Raw genomic sequence first — 22,493 nt, 5'->3', positions numbered from 1 at the left:
AGTTAGCAATACCACAATACTTAAGAAAACAGAATCATGTTGCAGTCCCATCACTCGTTGACTATGGGGTTTTTGATTCCTGACACTGTATTCTTTCTTCTTCTGCATGGAGTAGTTTAGTGCCTGGCAAGTACGTAGGTGCCCAATATATGTTTGAACAAATGAGTAATTAAATGAATGTGGCATGATATGGCATAACATGACATGAATATAGCTAGTGCCAATTAGAATAAATTAAAGATCCAAGTGTTTTCCCAAGGAGCAGCAGCCAGGAGAGAGTTTGGATCTAATCACAGCTAATAGAAATTCATTCATTAGGAGGTCAGAGTTAAGGGGCAAGAAATCTAGTCTCTAGAGGAGAACATTTGAAAGAAAAATAATACAGAGTGGAAAAAACATACTTTCTTCTCAGAAGAACATTTTTGTGTTGGTGAGGGATGGAGGCATTGGGGTATAAAAGAGAAAACCAGGTAAGACAGCAGAATTGTGCAAAAAAAATACATTAAGAAGTAAAGATTCATAAACTAGTTTTAGGACTAATTCAGAATAGTTTTTATAGTAATACATTTTATATGTATTTAGCAAAATAAATATTTTTCAATCACAATTTCTTATAAATATTTTTAAATGAATTTTTCTTTACCTTACCTTCACATGCAGAAGTTGGTTGTCAACTGCTGTGAGCTGTTTAAGATTCTCCAGTATTTCTAAGTCTCTTATGTCATCAATATTATTATTGCTGATATTCAGTATAGAGAGGGATTTCTATAAGAAAAGTAACTAAATTAGAATAAATAAATAGTCTAGTTGAATACTATATGTAGAAACCAGAAATCAAATCTGTGAAAATTTTAAAATTGTCTGTTCAGGCTGTTTTGCTCTTTGAGGCAAAAAAATAAAATAAAATCCCTTGGAGATTTTGTTTTTATGCTATATTTTTTTCAGATGGAACTTCTAAAGCTATAGTAATTGTAATGTAACTTACTATTTTTGTCCAAAGTTCCTTCATAAGTCATAAGTCTTCAAGATGTGAGAAATTTACAGAAAGAAGCCAAGAATCAAGAAGCAAAGAGAGAAGAAAGATGTCACAATAAGCAAATAATAACAAGCAGAAAATAATGCTTGTTTCAGTTTAAGCAAATTATCGTTTTGTGTTAAATATCTCTAAGATTAGGAAGAAATTTATCTTTGTTTTTCTAAATAGGAAACTTGACCAAGAATGAAAGAATATCTGGTCTTTATTTTTATCTTTATCTCTCCATATAATTTTCTCTTGATAATTTATATGTCCAGAAACCACTAAAAATGACAATTGCTAATTAATAAAAAGTTCAACATTAGCTGTTAATGAGGAGGACATAAATATACAACAGAGCAACACTAAATCTAAACTATCTTAAAATCTAAGACCACGGATTTCTACTAAGTTGAAGACCACCCATCCAGGTATCTACACACAGCCAACCTTTATTTCTTTCTTTTTCTTTTTTTCTTTTTAGGGCTACGCCTAGGGGATATGGAAGTTCCCAGGCTAGGGGCTGAATTGGAGCTGCAGCTACTGGCCTATGCCACAGCCACAGCAATGCAGGATCTTAGCTGCATCTGCAGCCTACACTGCAGCTTGTTGGCAATGCTAGATCCTTAACCACTGAGCAAGGCAGGGATTGAACCTGCATCCTCATGGATACTAGTTGGGTTCTTAATCCCGTTAGCCATAACGGGAACTCCCCACAGCCAACCTTTGGAGAAGACACTGCCTGATACTTTCTCAAACTTCAAGTATGGTTTAAAAAGCATGCCTTATATTTGGAATTTCAGAATCTGCTTGAATCTGTGCAAAAACAAGCAAGCAAAAATGTTTTCAGTGACATTCTGTAATAAAACTAGCTGTCCCCACAGTGGAATCAGTTTACTTGAATCTGTTGAGGTTGAGCTGAGACACAGTTGTTTCTATGGGTTAATAGAGTGGGTGGAACAGGAATCTGATCACTCCTTTCTTTTTCAATTTAAAGCACTATCCCAGGAGTTCCCATCGTTGCAGAGTGGTTAACGAATCCGACTAGGAACCATGAGGTTGTGGGTTCTAATCCCTAGCCTTGCTCAGTAGGTTAAGGATCCGGTGTTGTCGTGAGCTGTGGTGTAGGTCGCAGAGGCGGCTCAGATCCGGAGTTGCTGTGGCTCTGGCGTAGGCCGGCATCTATACCTCCTATTAGACCCCTAGCTTGGGAACCTCCATAGGCCATGAGTGCGGCCATAGAAAAGACAAAAAATAATAATAATAATAATAATAAAATAAAATAAAATAAAGCACTACCCCATAATTGTTAACAGTTTAGTTTAAAAAACCTTCTACTGGAGTTCCCGTCGTGGCGCGTGGTTAACGAATCCGACTAGGAACCATGAGGTCGCGGGTTCAGTCCCTGCCCTTGCTCAGTGGGTTAATGATCTGGCGTTGCCGTGAGCTGTGGTGTAGGTTGCAGACGCTGCTCGGATCCCGCGTTGCTGTGGCTCTGGCGTAGGCCGGTGGCTACAGCTCCGATTCAACCCCTAGCCTGGGAACCTCCATATGCCGCGGGAGCGGCCCAAGAGATAGCAACAACAACAACAACAACAACAACAACAACAACAACAACAACAAGACAAAAGACAAAAAAAAAAAAAAAGACAAAAAAAAAGAAAAAAAGAATACTGTACTATAATGAATAAATGACACTTTAAAAAAATAAAAAAATAAAAAACCTTCTACTGCCCTCCATTTCTGGGCCTTCTAAAATAAAACCAGTGAAATCTGTTCCATTTACATCTCTTGCCCTAGAATTGAAGGTAGCATGTCCTAACAAATCTCATTTTGAGGACACTTCTACGTGATGTGACTGGTTGTCAGGTGATAGCTGAAGCAGCAAATCTGTGCTCCCAGATCTCCCTGCTTCAGGTGAGGCAGAGCTCTATGCAGTGCAACCTACAATCAAATCAGAATCCAGTGAGAAAATGACTTATCATTATAAAGGTTCTCCAAGTTGCTCAAATTTTCCAAATAATCTTGCATTCCTCTTTCCTTAGTTTTTTTTTCCCCCAAAAAGTTTATAAAGTTTGAGTCATGATAACCACACCAAGGTCAAAATATGAATGAGTTAACATCTGTATTAGAACTTCATGCTTTATATAACCTTTCCACATTCTTCTTTTGATCCTTCCAGTTACCCTAGAGGCAGGCATTATCATTCCCACTTTATAGCTGCTGTCTGAGAAAATATGTAGGAAAAATTAGTTTTAGCTCTCAAGTTCTTAACTGACCATATAAACATGCAGAATAAGTACAACATCCAAATATACCTTCACCACTTTTTTCATTATGAATATGAATCACTGTATTTTTTGTTAGAGTACTCTAATGTGGCCTTACTGCCAGAGAATGAAGAGTTCTTGGATCAAACAGGAGCTTTTCTCCAGGGGGAAGCCTCTGACTCTCAACATGAAGCTCTCTTAGTCCTTCTAATCCTTCTAAGCCTTCTATGACAGCAATGTAATTGCCCCCCAGATATCTGCAAAATATCAAACGTATTTCTAAGTAGACATTATGAGAACACACGGTCTATAAATGTGATAAAAACATAGTAACAAAATCATTGAGCAATGTGAAAATTATACAGTTTACCCTTGAACAGTGTGTGTGGGGGTGTGGTTAGGGGTGCCAACTTCCATGCAGTGGGAAATCTGCGTATAACTTAGAGTGGGCACTCTGTATCCCTGGTTACCCTGCATTTGCAAATTCTGCCAACCATGAATCATGGATTGTGTAGTACTGTAGTATTTACTATTGAAAGAAATCCATGTATAAGTGGATCTGCACAGTTCCAACCCATGTTGGTCAAGGATCAGCTGTCCATGCAGAATGTTCTCTTTACATTGGAGCAATGAAAGATTTATTTATTTTACTCACAATTAAGTCTAAGGAATTTTTTTTTACAGTGATAAATTGGAATAGTTCTATCAGTGCTCCTCTTATATTAAAGTGCATTAGGAGTTCCCGTCGTGGCGCAGGGGTTAACGAATCCGACTAGGAACCATGAGGTTGCGGGTTCGGTCTGCCCTTGCTCAGTGGGTTAACGATCCGGCGTTGCCGTGAGCTGTGGTGTAGGTTGCAGACGCGGCTCCGATCCCGCGTTGCTGTGGCTCTGGCGTAGGCCGGTGGCTACAGCTCCGATTCAACCCCTAGCCTGGGAACCTCCATATGCCAAGGGAGCGGCCCAAGAAATAGCAACAACAACAACAAAAGACAAAAAAAAAAAAAAGAGTGCATTAAGCATCATCTGGGTGGGAGTTCCCATTGTGGCTCAGTAGTTAGCAAACCCAACTAGGATCCACAAGGTTGCAGGTTCCATCGCTGGCCTTGCTCAGTGGGTTAAGGATCCCAGGTTGCCGTGACCTGTGGTGTAGGTCACAGACGCAGCTTGGATCCTGAGTTGCTTTGGCTGTGTCATAGAGCAGAGGCTACAGCTCTGATTCGACCCCTAGCCTGGGAGCCTCCATATGCGGATGCAGCCATAAAAAGACAGGAAAAAAAAAAAAAAAAAAGAATCATCTGGGTTATAGGTTTAAAAATGAAGAATTCTGAGCTTAACCCCGAGAGGTTCTGATTTGGTTACCTAGGTTAGACCCAGTAAACTGCATTTTTAAAAATTAATGTGTAGTTGATTTACAATATTGTGTTAGTTTTAGGTATATATAAAAGTGATTCAGTTACATAATTTTTTCAGATTATTTTTCCATTATGGGTTATTATAAAATATTGAAAATAGTTCTCTGTATTATACAGTAAATCCTTATTTGTAATCTGTTTTATACAGCAACGTGCATTTGTTTGTTTGCTTTTGCTTTTTAGGGCCGTACCTGTGGCACATGGAAGTTCCCAGGCTAGGAGTCAAATCAGAGCTATGGCTGCCAGCCCACACCACAGCTACACTAACTTAGGATCCGAGCAAAATCTGTGACCTACACCACAGCTTGTGGCAATGTCAGATCCTTTACCTATCGAGCAAGGTCAGGGATCGAACCCACATCCTCATGGATACTAGTTGGATTCGTTTCCTCTGTGCCAATGGGAACTCCACAATCTGATTTTTAATAAGCATTTCCCACTCTACTTTTTCCCCCATTCTAAGTCCTTGGCCTGCTTTTTGAGAAGCACTGATAATTCACCAGTTGATCCTACATAAGCCCTTAAGACAGCTCACCCTCCTGCAAAAGAAAAGTTTATGGGGACTAATAAAACACAAATTGTTGAGTATTACATGTATAACAATTTATTTTGTAACACTAATACTGCAAAAGAGTAAAAATGAGGCCTGTTCCACAAAACTACAGATAATGGGAATGCCTGCATATAATGATGACAACAATTACCTTATTTAGAAATAAAAGCACTTACAATTTTTCCAGTTTCTTTAATGATCTGAGGTTCTCCATAGATGAAATACAATTGTTTTGTAGATATAAGTGGGTCAAGTTTGTGGCATAATTCAGGTTAGTGATTTGACTAATACGGTTATCATACAAATATAAAACACTTAGATTTTTGCAAAGAGAGAGGTTGTCCTAAAAGGAAAACAGAAACAAAACAAAAAACCCCAAAAAACAGGTCATACTTAAATTTCTCCCAAAAACTCAGAGGTTTGTTTTTAGGAAAGTTTTTCACTTAATCATTCTACACATTCATTAAGGTTCCTGTAAAAAGACAGTATTCATCTGTTACAGCAGTAAATACAATATTAGAATGATTACAAAGTTAATTCTAGGTTTTAGTATTCTGTAACCACATCATAAAAATTGTGCTAGTTAAGAAAGATTTTCCCAGTGCAAGCAGTTTCCCTTAGAAGCAATTAGGCTTCTCTGGAGGTTGAAGCATCTAACAAATTATTGCTTCAGCGTTATGAATCAGGGATTAATCTTTATGATTGGAAGTAAGCTGTTGTGGTTTATAGTACTGAAAATTTGAAGTCATCTAGATATTCAAAAACAATGGATTAATAAACTATTATAATGCTACTTAAAGGGAATACTGTGTAACCCATTCAATATCCTTTAATTTCTTAAGTAATATCTTGTCGATATCATAATAAAATGAGAACAGTACATTCAACATGCCCCATTATTGTAAACTTACATGAATACAGGCCTAGAAAAAAGACTGAAAGAATACACCTAAATGTTAATAGTGGTTTTCTCTGCAGGGAAGGATTACAAGTCCATTTCTTTCTTTTTGTATGTATTTATACAAGTGGATGCCACTTATTTTTGAGATTAAAAAAAAGGTATTTTTAAAAGTCCATCACTTTCTTGTGTGGTAGTAGAGAGTTAGTCTAGCATAATTACGCAAGAAGTAGAGTGAAATTCTGCTCAAAAAAAAATCTCAGCTTTCATTAAGTTAATAAGACTTTTTAAAATATAGCCACATCTTGGGAACTTTAAATCTACTAGTTATTCTTAGTGTGAATTACTTTAACCACTTTGCTTTCCTCCTAATAAAGATCATCCAGACTGAAAGATCACTGGTTGTGAGGGTACAAAAGGATGTTAAATACAGGTTCTCTGAAAAAAGTGGTCTGTGATGTTATGATGAGGTAGAGAGTTCTCTGGGCAATAAAAGAGAAACAGGAGATTGGGACAGCTGGGGAGAAGGCTCACCTGGAAACTGGAAAGGACTATTGAATAGGAGATGACTATTGAAGGTCCCTGCCAAAAAAGCCCCCAGAACCCAATTGTCTTAATTGACAATTTTGCCTGGAGCTTTGTGTTTTTTTCACTCATTCATTTGTTAAATTAAATATTTATAATTAATATGAGTTGGGTGCTGTACTGGATGGGGGATTTGGAATGATGTGAAAAAAAATAGATATAATCCCTTCCCTCATGTTCCTTATGTTTGCAAAAAAATTTTGTTCATCTATAGCCTTTAGTTGTTTTATTATAGACAGTGGATACCAATACAAATGACCTAAAAGGGTTATTGCTGCCTTTAAAGTTTCCCAAATTGAAGCCAAAAATTAGCTCAGCACAGAGAAAATTAGCTTAGCACAGAATATATATTCAAGTAAACATAACCTTGCCTGATATAACTGACGTAGTATAACCTACATGTATAGAACCAGTTAAATTATACACAAATGTATTTCACTGTTAGTGTTTTGAAATATGGTACTTACATATTAATTATTATTTTGATATGTTAAAAATTCATATTCCAAGGCTATGGAATTATACAAAAGTAATAATCTTTGAAATTATTTTCAAACATATAATTCAAAATCTTGTTTGCTACACTATAAAGTATTTTAGGAGACCGTATATATTTAACAATTACAATGGTATATTTTATACAGAAGTTTAACATACAAGCAGGAAACTAAAAACATAAAGCTGATAAATCAAAATATAGTTAATAAGTATAATCAAAATATAGTTACTAAGAAGGTATACCCTAGCACCAATTTCTAAACTTTACATTAATTATGTAAAAATAAGAAATAATTTCAGAGTTCTTACAATTGCATCTATATTTTTGTCTGAAAAATTTATATGAGTTATTTTCTTCAGATATTGTGAAATGGTTTCTTCTTTTCGGGATTTAAGATTGATGTTTTTGGCAATTAGATCCAAGGTCAGTCGAACCATGATTTCTGTATAAATCAAATGCTCAGCAATAGCTGTCTTCTGATACCATGTTAAGAAGCAGTATTGTTTTATGCCCAACTTTCTAAAAATTAAAGAAAAAAAGGAGTATTATGTACATAGCGATTTAGGAAAAATTATTTTGAGTTACTCTTTTATTTTCCTGTCTAAAACCATTTGATAAACTAGTTCATAGACATTTTAAAGTTGCATTTAGGGTTTTTTTCTGATTATTAATAATGTTTTTTTCTTAATTCTTTTCTTTTTTTTCCCTTTTTGGCTGCTCTTTGGCACATGGAGTTCCTAGCCCATGGATCAAATCCAGGTTGCCACAGCTGCGGCAACACCAGATCCACCCACTATGCTGGTCTGGGCATCAGGCCCATGCCCCAGTGCTCCAGAAATGCCACCAATTCCATTGTGCCAAAGTGGCAACTCTGTATAGCCTTAATTATTTTAATAAAAAGATTTAAAATACCAAAATTAATTGAATACACAGTGCACATTCACTTTTACTTTTATATCTTTTCCTCTCCCTAGTGCTTACTTCTTATTGTGAACATCTTTTAAAGGATTATTTTTCTCTCTTGGAGTGAAAAGGACTTCTCAGTATCATCTAGTTTTCTCACATGAAGTAACTAGGGCCCAGAGGTTTGTCCCAAAGTACTCAAGTTAGTGATAGTTGAAAATGAGACCAGGTTATCTCATGGTTGATGGTGATCATGTTTATTAATCTCCCAAATCAGAACACGTGGTATGAAAACCTTGAGTGTATTCACAGGTTGGTGCAAAATACTCAGTGCTGGCCTTGACATTTTGTTGCTACAACTGTAATCCAGAAAGAGGCAACATGAGGTAGTGTTTCTTAATCCAGACTGCCTGGATTGAGAATATTGGCTCCACTGGTCACTGGTTAGGCAGTCTTGGGTGTATTACCTCAGTTTCTTATAAATTTAGGATAATAATAACCTACTTTCAAGGCATATTGTGAGGATTACATGAGATAATCATGTGTAAAGTACCTGGTACCTAGGTCAGAAAATGTTTGCTATCATCAGTATGTCCACAGATGAGGCCAACACTGTTCAGTGTTTCACCTGGAATATATTAGGGTTGTTAAATAAGGAAAACGTGATGTTAAAATATCTCTCTATGTAAGATATCCATATGTGTTCCATAAGTTTGAAATAACCCAATTTTTCCAGTCATCCAGAAAGTATAGCTGTTTCAGTGATAGATGCCCGTGTTTCCCCAATTGTGTTTCTATTCTCTTATTAAAAATGTAACCAAAAATATAGTTTAAAATGAGGCATTTTTATTCCAGTGTATCTGGAATTTCACCACCCAAACACCTCAATTTGTGTGGTATTCTGGACATGAAATAAAGGCTTAGGAGGAAAAAAATGACTGAAGTGAAAGATAAAATTTGTGTTCTCACACACTGGCTTAGAATTACCCAGGCTATATTATATAAAATGCTGACAATAAAGTATTTGGAGATATAGAATATATTCTTAGATTTCTCAGAATGCAAAATATAATATACAGAATAAAATTGTAAAATCTTCATAGATGTTTTAAATTTTCATAAATTCATTATTTTTATAACGAAAAATTTAAGTTTATTGTTTATAGATCAAATTTCAAACACGACACAATATTATTCTGAACAAAGTTTCTAGTTAAGCGTATGTAACTTCTTAAAATATTTCATAATTAAAGAATAACACTACATCCATAGGTCAACTTAAAATATAAAACATTAAAAATACATTTGTAACCCCTCTATTCCTTTCTCTCTAGTCTCAAATTTAAAGTTTATCCTGGAGTTCCCGTCATGGCTCAGGGGAAACGAATCTGACTAGTATCCATGAGGACGTAGGTTCGATCCCTGGCCTCACTCAGTGGGTTAAGGATCCAGCATTGCCGTGAGCTGTGATGTAGGTCATAGATGCAGCTTAGATCCCACATTGCTGTGACTGTGGCATAGGCCAACAGCTGCAGCTCCGAGTTGACCCTTAGCCTGTGAACTTCCATATGCTTCAGAGTAAAAAGATAAAACAGAATGGGAGAAAATATTTGCAAGTTGTTTGTCTGATAAGGGATTAATATTCAGAATATATAGAGAACTCTTAAACCTCAAATGGCAAAGAACTTGAAAATAATTGCAAATCATACATCTGATAGGGGTCTACAACTCAACAAGAAAACAACCTGATAAAAAAAATGGGCAAAGGATTTGAATAGACATTTCTCCGAAGAAGATATAGAAGTGACCAATACACATGTGAAAAGATGCTTACCATCACTAATCATTAAGGAAATGCATGTCAAAATTACAATGAGATACCACCTCACACCCATTATGATGGCTACTATCAAAAATACAGATACTCTCGTGTTAGCGAGGATGTATCATTATTGGGACTCTTCTGCACTGTTGGTTGGAATGTAAAATGGTAAAACTGCTGTGGAAAACAATATAGCAGTTACTCAAAAAATTAAAAGTAGGACTATCAGCAATCCTACTTCAATATACATACCCCAAAGAATTGAGAACAGAGTCTCAAAGAAATATTTGTACTCCCATGTTCAAAGCAGCATTATTCACAATAGCAAAAACATGGAAGCAATCTAAGAATCCACAGGTAAATGAATAGTAAACAAAATCTGGTATATACAAAACTATGGAATATTATTCAGTCTTAAGAAGGTAGGAAATTCTGAATTATGCTACAACAAGGATGAACCTTGAGAACATTATGCTAAGCAAAATAAGTCAGTCACAAAAATAAAATATTACTCCACTTAGATGAGGTTCTTAGAGTCATCAAAATCACAGACAATGTAGAATGGTCATTGCCTGGGCCAGAGCAGAGGAGGGAGAATGGGGAGTTATTGTTTAACAGGGATAGAATTTCAGTTTTCCAAAGTGAAAAGAGTACTGGAGGTAAATGGTATCAATGGCCATATAATATTTTAAATGTATTAAGTACCACTGAACTGTACACTTATTAAATGATTAAGGTGGTAAATTTTATGTTTTACCACAATTTTAAAAACTGGAAACTAAAAAAGGGTTAAGAAGCAAGAACAGCCAAGGTGTAGAGATAGTATTAAGCTGTACTAATTTAGACAGTGTGGACCTGGGGATAGATACATAAATGAGAAAACAACAAGGCATACAGTGCTGAGATAACTGGTTCTCCATAGGAAAAAAATAAAATTAAACCTCTAACTCACTTCTTACACATTAATCAATTCTAGATAAAGACCAATTGTGCGAAGCAAAATTTTAATACATTTAGAAGAAAATATAGATCTTTCTCTTAAAATTAGAATAGGGAAGGAGTTTTTATATAAGCTACAAAAAATATAAAACAAACTTTTTTTTTCTTTTTAGGGCTGTACCTGTGGCATATGCAGGTTCCCAGGCTGAGGGTCTAATCAAAGCTACAGCTGCTGGCCGACACCACAGCCACAGCAACATTAGGACAAGAACTTCCATATTTTATTATGTTGAGGTACTTTCCTTCTATTACTAGTTAGTTGAGTGTTTTTATCGTAACAAATCAGGTTATTGAATTTTATCAAATTTTTTTTCTGAAGTATGTGTTTTTTTTTCCCTTTCATTCTGTTAATCTTGTGTATTACATTATCAGTTTTTGTATGTTGACCATCCTTGTATTCTAGGGATGAATCCCACATATTCATGGTGTATAATCCTTTTAATATGCTTTTGTATATGGTTTGGTTATGTTTTGTTGAGGATTTTTGCATCAATGTTCATCTGTGATATTGGTCTATAATTTTCTTTTGACTTTGGTATCACAGTAATGCTGGCCTCACAGAATGATTACAGATGTGTTCTCTTCTGTTCAGCATTTTGGAAAAGTTGGAGAGGGACTGGTGTTAAAATGTTTGCTAGAATTCACCAGTGAAGCCATCAGGGCCAGGGCTTTTCTTTGTTGAAAGATTTTTGAGTACCGATTCAATTTCCTTCCTAGTTACATGTCCATTCAGGTTTTCTTTTTCTTCATGATTTAGTGCTGGTAGGTTTTGTGCTTCTAAGAAATTTTCCTTTTCATCTAGGTTATCCAATTTTTTTGGCATACAATTGTTCATAGTATACTCATAATACTTTTCATTTCTGTAGAATTATAGTGATGTTCCCACTTTAGGGTTCTTAGACCCTCTAGCTAAGAGTTTGTCAAGTATGTTGATCTTTTCAAAGGACTAGCTTTTGGTTTCATTGGTTTCCCTCTATTCTGTTCTCTTTTTCATTTACCCATGCTCTAATCTTTATTATTTCCTTCTTTCTGCTAGCCTCGGTTTAGTTATTTTTTTTGTGATTTCTTGTCTAATCCATTGCTTATAAAGAGTGTGTTGCTTATTTTGGAGTTCCTGTCGTGGTGCAGCAGAATGAATCCTGCTAGTATCCATGAGGATGCCGGTTTGATCCCTGGCCTCGCTCAGTGGGTTAAGAATCTGGTGTTTCCATGAACTGTGGTGTAGATCACAGATGTTGCTTGGATCCTGTGTTGCTGTGGCTGTGGGTAGGCTGGAAGCTGCGGTTCCAATTCAGCCCCCAGCCTGGGAACCTCTATATGCAGCAGATGAGGCTCTAAAAAGCAAAAAAAAAAAAAAAAAAGAGTGTGTTGCTTATTTTGATTTTTCTAGTTTTCTTTTGTTACTGATTTTTACCTTCATCCCATTGTGGTTGGAAAAGATACTTTGTATGACATCTTTTAAAATCTGTTGAAATTTATTTGTGGCTCACCCTGGAAAAAGTCCCATGTGTACTTCAGAAGAATGTTTTTATGTTGTTGGGTAGAATGTTCTGTATATGTCTGTTAGGTTTAGTTCCTTTATTATATTATTTAAGATCTCTATTTCCTTACTTTTGTCTGGTTGTTTTATCCATTATTGAGAGTAGAATATTGAAGTCTGCAATTAGTATTGAAGAACTTTCTATTTCTCTCTTCAATTGTTAGTTTTTGCTTCATATATTTTGATGGTCTTTCATTAGGTGCATAAATGTTTATCTCTGTTATCTTGTTATTTATTTTCTATATGCCTTATAGGTTTTGTCTTTTATTTTCTACTTTCTTGTCATTTTTTTTAGTGATTTTTTTGTAGTGAAACTAAATTCCTTTATCATTGCATTCTGTATATATTCCATAACTATTTTCTTTGTGGTTACCATGGATATTATATTTATCATCCTCAAGTTATATTAGTCTAATTTCAATTAATTGCCAACTTAAATAATATATAAAACTGTTCCTTTATAGCTCTGTCCCCACCGTTTTGGTTGTTGATGTCACAAAATTACATCTTTATACATTATGTGCCGCCAAACGCAAACCAACAATTTTTTTTTTTTAAGGGCCACAGGTATGGTATATGGAAGTTCCCAGGCTAGGGGTTGAATTGGAGCTACAGCTGCTGGCCTATACCACAGCCATGGAAACGCCAGATCTGAGCCGTGTCTGTAACCTACACCACAGTTCACAGCAACAGCAATGCTGGATCCTTAACCCACTGAATGAGGCCAGGGATTGAACCTGCAACCTCATGGATACTAGTTGGGTTTGTTACTGCTGAGCCACAACAGGAACTCCCAAACTAACGATTCTTTTAAATGCATTAGTCACTTAAATTATGTAATAAAATGTGGAGTTACAAACTAAAGTTGCAATACTAGATTTTTTGACTCATTGTTTTTTAAATGTATTAGTTTCTTTTCCATGTAGAAAAACAAAAAGTACAATTACTAACATTGTTACAACAATACTAGCTTTTATAATTGCCCATGTATTCACTTTTTTTTGAAGTCTTTATTTCTTCATATGGATTTGAATCACCATCTAATATTCTTTCATTTTACCCTGCTGGTCTCCCATGAGCATTTATTGCAGGGCAGATATAATGGTAATAAACTCCCTCAGTTTTGTTCATCTGGGAATGGCTTAATCTTTGCCTCACTTTTGAAGGACAGTTTTGACAATATTGGATTCTTGGCTGGCATGTTTTTTTCTTTCTTTCTTTCTTTCTTTCTTTCTTTTTTTTTTTTTTTTTGTCTTTTTGCCATTTCTTGGGCCGCTCCTGCGGCATATGGAGGTTTCCAGGCTAGGGGTCTAATCGAGGCTGTAGCCACCGGCCTACGCCAGAGCCACAGCAACGCGGGATCCGGGCCACGTCCACGAACTACACCACAGCTCACGGCAACGTTGGATCATTAACCCACTGAGCAAGGGAAGGGACTGAACCCGCAACCTCATGGTCCCTAGTCGGATTCGTTAACCACTGCGCCACGACGGGAACTCCATGTTTTTTTCTTTTAGCACTTTGATTATATCAGTCCACTATCTTCTGACCTGAAAGTTTCTGATGAATAATGTTTTCTCTTTGCTTTTTAGGGCCACACCCACAGCATATGGAAGTTCCCAGGCTAGGAGTTGAATCGGAGCTGCAGCTGCCGGCCAATGCCACAGCTACAGCAGCACCAGATCCGAGCCAAGTCTGCGACCTACATCATGGCTCACGGCAACGCTGAATCCTTAACCTATTGAGTGAGGCCAGGGATTGAACCTGCATCCTCATGGATACTAGTCAGATTTGTTTCCATTGCACCACAATGGGAACTCCCTGTTTGGGTTTATTTTTTAAATTGTTACAGGCTATCTTTGGGCTGAGTATCAGCCTGAGGTGCAAATTCAAGGTCTTCTCAGATTTTTTTCTGAGCTTGGCCCTTTTTCTTGGCATGTACAGGCGACTTTCTGTTTTTCTCTTTGTATGCAACTGCTTTTGAATGCCCTCATTTTATTGTCTAATTTTCCAAAAGGGCAAAAAGAGAAAAATAAAGTGTGTGTGTGTGGGGGGAGCAGCAGCCCTTTAAATCCCCCTGTCACTTCAGCCAGAGGGAGTGGGGCTTGCAACAATGGGAAGAGGTACAACCTCTTGTCTGCATCCCTGTGATCAGAAGCAGCAATCAGTGATTAGAGGGCAGATTCTCAGTATTTCGTGTACTTTCTGCCAACCTGGCTCCTGTGAGCTGTGTATAAGATGCTCCAGAAACCCCTGCACAGCTTCCTACCACAGGATTCAGCCTGGGGGATGGGTAGCTACTGTAGAGGTAAGATCTGAAACTGACCAAAATGAACCACAGTTTACGTGGTTTGTCAGCTTTTCCCTGTAAGTTGTAAGCCTTTGATAGACTCCAGCATTACAAAATAGTTACAGCAAACAGGTTCTGCCAGTTGTAGCTATTACTTAGGTGAGGAGGCAGATGCTACATTTTCTGCCATATTCCCAGAATCCTTTCCACCTTAACTCTTTCATATACATTTACAAATTAAATGATCATAGTTTCTGATGTGGAACAGGGGGATTAAGAATCCGACTGTAGCCACTGGAGATGCTACAGAGGTGCAGGTTCATTCTCCAGCCTGGTGCAGTGGGTTAAAGGATCTGGCTGAAGCATAGATTGCAGCTGTGGCTGGGATTTAATCCCTGGCCTGGGAATTTCCATATGCTCTGGGTGTGGCCGTAAAAAAAAACGTTACCTTATCATATTCCATGAAAAATCCTGTCAGAATTTTGCTAGGAATTACATTGAATTTTTAAACAATTTGTGAAACACTAACATCTCTCTAATACTGAGCCGTCTTTTCCAGCACTATGGTAAGTGTTATACCCATTTTAGGAGTTCCTCTTTAATGACTTTCAATAGTTTTATAATTTTCTTCCAATTAAGGCCATACATACTTTTTTTAAGAGTCATTTTCAGGAATCATATATTTTTGCTGATATTGCAGATGTCATTTTTTGGGGGAATTACATTGTGTTTATTGCTTAAAATTTTAAATATTTAAAGTATTTTAAAAATATGATTTCTTTGGCCCATATTTTCAAATTTTAGAAACATTTGTGGAAATTTGTACAAATACCAAAATTTGTACAAATACCAATCTGTACACTGGAACCTAGAGACTAAGTCCATTTATAGCATAGTCATTCATGAAAATTCAGATGATCCAAAATTTCTCTGTTTTAGCCCAAGTTAGAAAACAGAATCTGAAGAAAAAACTCATGTAAAACTCATGTGATAACACTTTGGGGGGGGTTCTAATCTCAGGGAAGCAGAAGAGAGGGAAAAAGGAATGAGATAGAGATCAAGGAGAGCAAATATATGATAATGTGTAACCCAGCCACAGCATGTTTTCAGAGGGGACTTTTGAAATGGCTGTGTTTCCTCAAAGTCTCACTATGGAGGAAAGAAGGGAAAGTAAATCATTCATGGTTCCTGTCTCCCAATGGCCAAAGTTACTCCCAAAGGGCATCACTTCCTTCATAGAACAGGGTTGCTCCCTCATGGCCACCTTACAGCTGAAGTCTCCCTTACAGCTGAAGTCTCCTGCTTCAGCTGTAAGGGAGAAACCCTGTCATACATAACCTCTTTACCATGTGCATTTTTACCATGGTTACCAGTGTTAAATATATATTTGTATAGAAATAAATTTAATTCTCTCAAGACAATTAGAAAAGGGGCTAATGTGATATATAATTATTATATTTAATAATATATTTACTAAACCAGGGGAAGGCCAATGGATCTCATCAACAAGCTACAGGCAAACCTTCCAGGGGTTTGAATGTGGAAAGGGAGAGAAATGAATCAAACCATAACACACAATAATAGAAACTGTTAATTCAGAAGAATGTGCACTGTAGCAGTCAAATCCACAGGAGAGGATTTGGTTTCATCAAAACACCGCCATTCACCTGGTTGATATAATACTAAACTTTTATTGGTACTATATAGCTTGTTTTAGGGGAATTATAAACTTCAAGAATTTAAACTGAGCCTCGTTTGGATTTGGATACATTTTATTTTTTATTTTTATTTTTTTTAAATTTATTTATTCATTTATTTATTTTTTTTGTCTTTTGACCTTTTAGGGCCGCACCAGCAGCATATGGAGGTTCCCAGGCTAGGGGTCTAGTCGGAGCTGTTGCCACAGCAATGCCAGATCCCAGCCATGTCTATGACCTACACCACACACAGCTCAGGGCAGGCAACGCTGGATCCTTAACCTACTGAGCAAGGCCAGGGATCCAACCAGCAACCTCATGGTTCCTAGTCGGATTTATTTCTGCTGTGCCAGGACGGGAACTCCTGGATACATTTTAGAACAGTATACTAAAAATAATTATGTCAACACTTGTGAGACATCCTTGATTTTCTTTTAAAAGAGGTTCATTATTTTCTAAAGTTTGAGAAACTGCTTTTTCAGTTTTTCCCTACTACATATCTCTTATCTCAGGGCTCCTCTTGCTAGGATAGCTCCATCTCTATCCTAGCCAGTTTAGAGCTGCCATACATGCGCTCTGGCAATCCATTTCAGTAGACCGCTTGTCTTTCATAGTTTGGGGCTCCTACCGGCTAGATGCAGGGGACGCTTCCAGATCGAGTTTTTGTATATTTCCCTTAGCCCCCAATTCAGTGGCTTCCGGATGCTAACAAATCTCGCATCCTAAGCGTTGTGGGTACCCTTCCACCAGTGTCTTCTTCGTCTACAGTTATTTCCCAGCCTTGCCTGATTCTAGGCCTTTGTTTAAAATAGAGATTTTCAGACTTTCTGGAAATTCTAGATGTTTGGAGATAAGACTTGTGAATCTGTATTTTAACAAGTGCCCTGTGAGAGCCTTACTAAGTTTGAGAAACGTGGCCCTAGGGCTTCCTCATTTCCCACACTTCTTCCCCGTAAGGCATCTCACCATTAGCAGGATGAGCCGGGTCAGTGATTCGGGTTTGGTCAATTTCGCAAGTGCCAAGCTCCTCCGCAGCCCCGGTTGCTGGGCGACCAGACAGACGCTTAGAGTCCGCCGCGGGCTCACGGGAAATCTCGCGAGGTCACTGGAAGAGCTCTCCTGTGGCTTTCAGCGGGCGGAGCAGTCTATGACGTGGCAGCGGGGGCTGGTGGTAGCCCCTAGGTAGGGTTCGAGTGGAGGTCAGTTAGCTTGATGCGGCTGTAAATCATCGGTTGCATTAGCGTCTTAGTGGACCAGCCGGGTGCCAGAATGATTGTTGGCAGGCCATCATTTTCCCCTACTAGATTATCCTTGCCATCAGCTTTGACAGTTTCAGTGCCTAGTTACCACGTTTCGCAATAAACGACCGGGAAGTGAATTGTTTGAATAAAAGTGCAGTCCATACTTTACCTCTCCTCGCATAAAATCCAAACTCCTTAGGTCGATGTTGCATTACATTTATAATAACCAGGCTCATTGCTTGCCTCTGTGCTCCAGAGTTTCCAATCTGGCACCTGGCTCGGTATGCCCTGTTCTAAAAAAAAAAAAAAATTTACCCTCACCTCCTCTCTCAAGGTAACAATAGAAGATAACTTTCCTCCTAAATTCTTAATTTCCTTTATAATATTAAAGGATTCACCTTGGAATTAGTGCATTTCCCCCCTGAAGTTTCCATAAATAATCCTTTTTTGCCCTCCAAACAACTGGGATATGCTTCTTTAGCATAACAGTTAACACAATGCTATATGTTTGTTACTTCCTCATATCTGCAATAAGATGGTAAATTCTCTGAGGGCAGGATTATTTCTTTAACCTCACTAGTCCCAGGACCTGGCAAAGTGCCTTTTACTTAAACAGTCACTGTGTTTTGAAATGCATAATTTACAGAAGAAGGAGATGAAGGAGAAGAACAATAGAACAAGGAATTGACACTTACAGTGGAAAGACTGGCCCTCATTAGGGATATGGTAAAGTGAGCAATCTAGATCAAGGGACTGTACAAGCTGGAAAACAGTAATGGCTGTGATCTTTAGCGTGGGGACATGCTGGAAAAGTCATTGCTATTTCTTGAACATAGAAATGTCAGAGTAGGAGTTCCCGTCGTGGCTTAGTGGTTAACGAATCCGACTAGGAACCATGAGGTTGCGGGTTCAATCCCTGGCCTTGCTCAATGGGTTAAGGATCTGGCATTGCCCTGAGCTGTGGTGTAGGTTGCAGACGCGGCTCGGATCTGGCGTTGCTGTGGCTCGGGCGTAGGCCAGTGGCTAAAGCTCCGATTAGACCCCTAGACTGGGAACCTCCATATGCTGCAGCAGTGGCCCAAGAAATGGCAAAAAGACAAAAAAAGCAATGTGAGAGTAGAAGATTGTTGGAATTACAAGGTGGCTTTGAGCTCATGTGAACAGTCCAACTTGCCATTTTACAGATGAGGAAATTCCTAAGCCTAGAGAAAGCAAAGAAATATGTTGAAGGTGACACCTGAGGTGGCAGGAGAGAATTTACCCCTGGGCTCCTAATTTCAAGCATATCTTCGTACATCTCACTGACTGTTACAGTAAGATTAAGCTAGAAAAAGGGACCAGGGGTTGGGGACAGATGAATCCTAAACACTTTCCGGACATTTTTCAGTTGTGAAGCAGTGTTGATCTGGATTAGGGTGAAGGCAAAGAAAGTGAAAAGAAATGAACAAATTTAGGAAGCATCCTGAAGCATGATTTAATAAAACGATAGTGGATAGGTTAAAGGGAGAGAGAAGTTGAAGATAATTCCTAGGTGTTAGATAGGATAAAGGGATGATACTGGAGAAAAAGGAGAGTGTGGCAAGTAATTTGAGGGGAAGTGGATGAATTTCGTTTACATATGTTAAATGTGAGGTGGGGTAGGTTTGATAGTTTCCAGAATGGAACTGATCATTGAAACTGTGGGGTCACGAATGGGGGTGAGGGAGAAGGTGAGGAAAGAGAAAGAGCAAGTCAGCTATGCCAGCTGGTTTGAATGGAAGAGGGAAGCAAAGCTAGTTAAGATGTCAGAGAGTATCAGAAGTGAGTTTTGTTCTGAGAAGAACAAATACCAATTCAATGATTAAGAAACCAATAAATCAGATTCAGACACTGGGGAAAGAAGTTCAGGAGGAGGGTACCTAATGGAATAAACAGCTACAGAAGGATATGAAGAAATAAAAGAATGATGAAAATAATATGGCTGAAACACTACAGCAAAAATCAGATGCCTTTCTTACCTATTTTATAGGCCATTCATTTGGGAACAATAGATTCAGCAATATATGCAGGGCTGTCGTATTGTTTTGTGTAGCCCTCATGTAACTTGCTGCTAGCATTACAGAAATATGTTTAGCAATGCCTCATTGGAAACCAGTTGCTCCATTAATCTTTATAATAGTTTCATATGTCATTATAAAAGGAGTATGATCCATTTGTGTTATCATTTTTAAAAAATGATAACATTATTTCTGAAAGTCCACTTTGGATTCTACGCTTTATAGAATTGAAAATCTCTTTGTGACTGCTAGTATTTTCATAGTTTAAAATGGTTGAATCACTCATTGTTTTTTTTTTAATGTAACAAGTTTAATAGACAGTATTTTCTCATTAAGACGTGAAACGTAATTCCTGTCTAGTGACACACAGTGTTAAACAATCATCTGTGTACTTTGCAATGTAGCAGAAAATTGGCAGACTACAAGAAATACTTTTCTTCAGTGCCACGTTTATAAGGTCTGCATAAAATGCTCAAAGATTTACACACTTTGACAGGTGATGAGAAATTTGTATTTGTAGAAAAAAAAGTTGTGAATAATTTTAAAAGACACTCTTGGAAGAATGTGCTAAAGAACACATTCTCTAAGGTCTTTAATAGAATTTCCAAGTAACTTTAGACAGAAGCACACTTTTTATTTAGAATATTGTTCTATGTATCTGTCAATTAATATATTTCCTGACCATTAGTGTATATACTCACAGAAAACACTTTAATGATTACTTTCATTGAGAAAAGGGCCCAGACATGTGTATCATCACAGAACTCTATGCGATGATCATTTATTGGGGTTAGCTCTTCCTTTTGGTTTTGATCTTGAGATTTATAAATATAAGTAAGTATGGTAGGCAGACTTCTAACATGGTTTCAGTGATCTCATCTCCTGGGATTCACGTTCTTGTATGAAACCCTCCCCCAGAGTGTGGGATAGGCATTGTGACTTGTTCTAAATAGTAGAATAAGGTGAAGTTGATGAGATGTCATTTCTGCAATTAGGTTACAAAAGATTGTGCTTTCTGTCTTGCTGGCAAACTCTATTGCATTTTTGGCTTGCACTCTTTGTTAGAGCAAGCTGTTATTTAGAATGCAAGGACTGAAAATGGTCCCTAGCCAAGGACTAGTGAGGATCTGTACTCTCAATGAGAAACTGAATGTCGGCAATTACTGTTTAAGCTTGGAAGTCAATCCTTCCCCAGTTGAGCTTTCAGGTGAGACCTCATCCCTGCCTAACACCTTGATTACAGCCTTGTGAGAGACCCTGAAGCAGAGAACTCAAGTTCCTGATCCATAAAATCTGGAAATAATAAATATGTAATTTAAGCCACTCAATTTTGGGGTAATTTGTTATGCAATAATAAATAACTGATACAGGAAGCGTTGGAATATTTATTTATTTATTTATTTATTTATTTATTTATTTTTCTAGGGCCACTCCCATGGCATATGGAGGTTCCCAGGCTAGGGGTCTAATTGGAGCTGTAGCCACTGGCCTATGCCAGAGCCACAGCAACTCGGGATCTGAGCCGCATCTGTGACCTACAACCACAGCTCATGGCAATGCTGGATCCTTAAACCACTGAGCAAGGCTGGGGATCGAACCTGCAACCTCATGGCTCCTAGTTGGATTTGTTAACCACTGAGCCACGACGGGAACTCCTGGAATCTTTTTTTAAAGAGGGAAATTTTCCTTAGAAATTTGGGACATGACTCTCATTTTCTTCTTTTTTAAAATTTATGGCCACATCTGCAACATACAGAAGATTCCAGGCCAGGGACTGATTCTGAGCCACAGCTGCAGCAATAGCAATGCTGGATCCTTTAACCCACTGAGCACCTCTGCAGCGACCCGAGTGACTATAACTGGATTCTTAACCCACTGCCACATGCTGGGAACTCAAACTCAGAGGAGAGAAATGAAAATGATTATATGAGGTTGTAGCTTAGCTTGAACAAAAGATTTTTTTAAAACAAGTATCCATTTATATAGGCTATATGTAGAGTCAGTTACAAAGGAAGCCTTTTTGTTTATGGATGAGGCAGTTCCCATCCAAGGCTTTACTCCTAATTTCTGTAGCATGGTCATGATCATTAAATTGAGAACTTCATGGCTTTTTAATGACTTGATATACACAATATGGATACCAGTAATAGATAATTTACTTAAAACTTGATGAGTAACTTATTTATGTCTTTTTTATGTAATGTATTCTGTGAACGTAAATGATTACTACATAGGTTCTGTATAAAACAATCCATGGTATTTCTCCTGATTTCCAGACCCACACATCCAGCTTGCTGCTAGACATTCATTCCACTTGGATGTAAATGTCCTAGAGGCAAAAAACCCTGAGCCTGTCAAGATCTGAACTCCTTTCTGTTCTGCACAAATCTCATCTGCCTCTTCTAGTCCTGCCTTGCCCACAGACCACCCTGCTATGCAAAGTAGAGCCTGAGAGTCATTTAGTACCTCTACATTTGGTCCCTAAATCAAGTCCACATAATCTCAGAAACAGCTTTCAAACCCATCTTTTCATGCTCCAGTCACTACCTAAGAATGCATATGAAAGGGTTTTATCAAGTTCTATTAATTTTTTAAAAGTTAGATTTATTTTATTTTTTCTTTTTGAGGCCATACCTGAGGCATGTGGAGGTCCTTGGCTAGATCAAATCGAAGCTGCAGCTGCCAGCCTATACCACAGCCACAGCAATGCCAGACCTGAGCTGCATCTGTG

The 22,493-nt window shown here is 37.7% G+C and overlaps 2 protein-coding genes across 4 annotated transcripts in view; one reads left to right on the top strand and one right to left on the bottom strand.

Moving 5' to 3' along the window:
- Positions 1 to 18,616, bottom strand: part of PPP1R42 (protein phosphatase 1 regulatory subunit 42) — a 44,638-nt gene extending 26,022 nt beyond the window's left edge. For 2 of the 3 annotated variants that reach the window (XM_005663043.3, XM_001926086.4), the window contains exons 1-5: positions 17,452 to 18,616; positions 7,543 to 7,753; positions 5,429 to 5,595; positions 3,404 to 3,542; positions 649 to 765 (exon numbers count right to left, since the gene is read on the bottom strand). In XM_005663043.3, coding sequence (XP_005663100.1) covers positions 649 to 765; positions 3,404 to 3,542; positions 5,429 to 5,595; positions 7,543 to 7,671 — 552 coding nt within the window. In that variant the 5' untranslated portion in view covers positions 7,672 to 7,753; positions 17,452 to 18,616. Of the gene's footprint in view, positions 1 to 648; positions 766 to 3,403; positions 3,543 to 5,428; positions 5,596 to 7,542; positions 9,531 to 17,451 lie in introns of those variants that run through there. The other variant, XM_021089278.1, reaches the window with a different exon arrangement.
- CSPP1 (centrosome and spindle pole associated protein 1) overlaps positions 1 to 22,493 on the top strand; it is a 230,271-nt gene that overhangs the window by 53,967 nt on the left and 153,811 nt on the right. The window lies entirely within an intron of this gene.

This window comes from Sus scrofa, chromosome 4 (assembly GCF_000003025.6).
Source record: "Sus scrofa isolate TJ Tabasco breed Duroc chromosome 4, Sscrofa11.1, whole genome shotgun sequence".
Lineage (NCBI taxonomy): Eukaryota > Metazoa > Chordata > Mammalia > Artiodactyla > Suidae > Sus > Sus scrofa.
The sequence above is the reverse complement of the archived record's forward strand: the minus strand, read 5'-3'. Positions and strand labels throughout refer to the sequence as shown.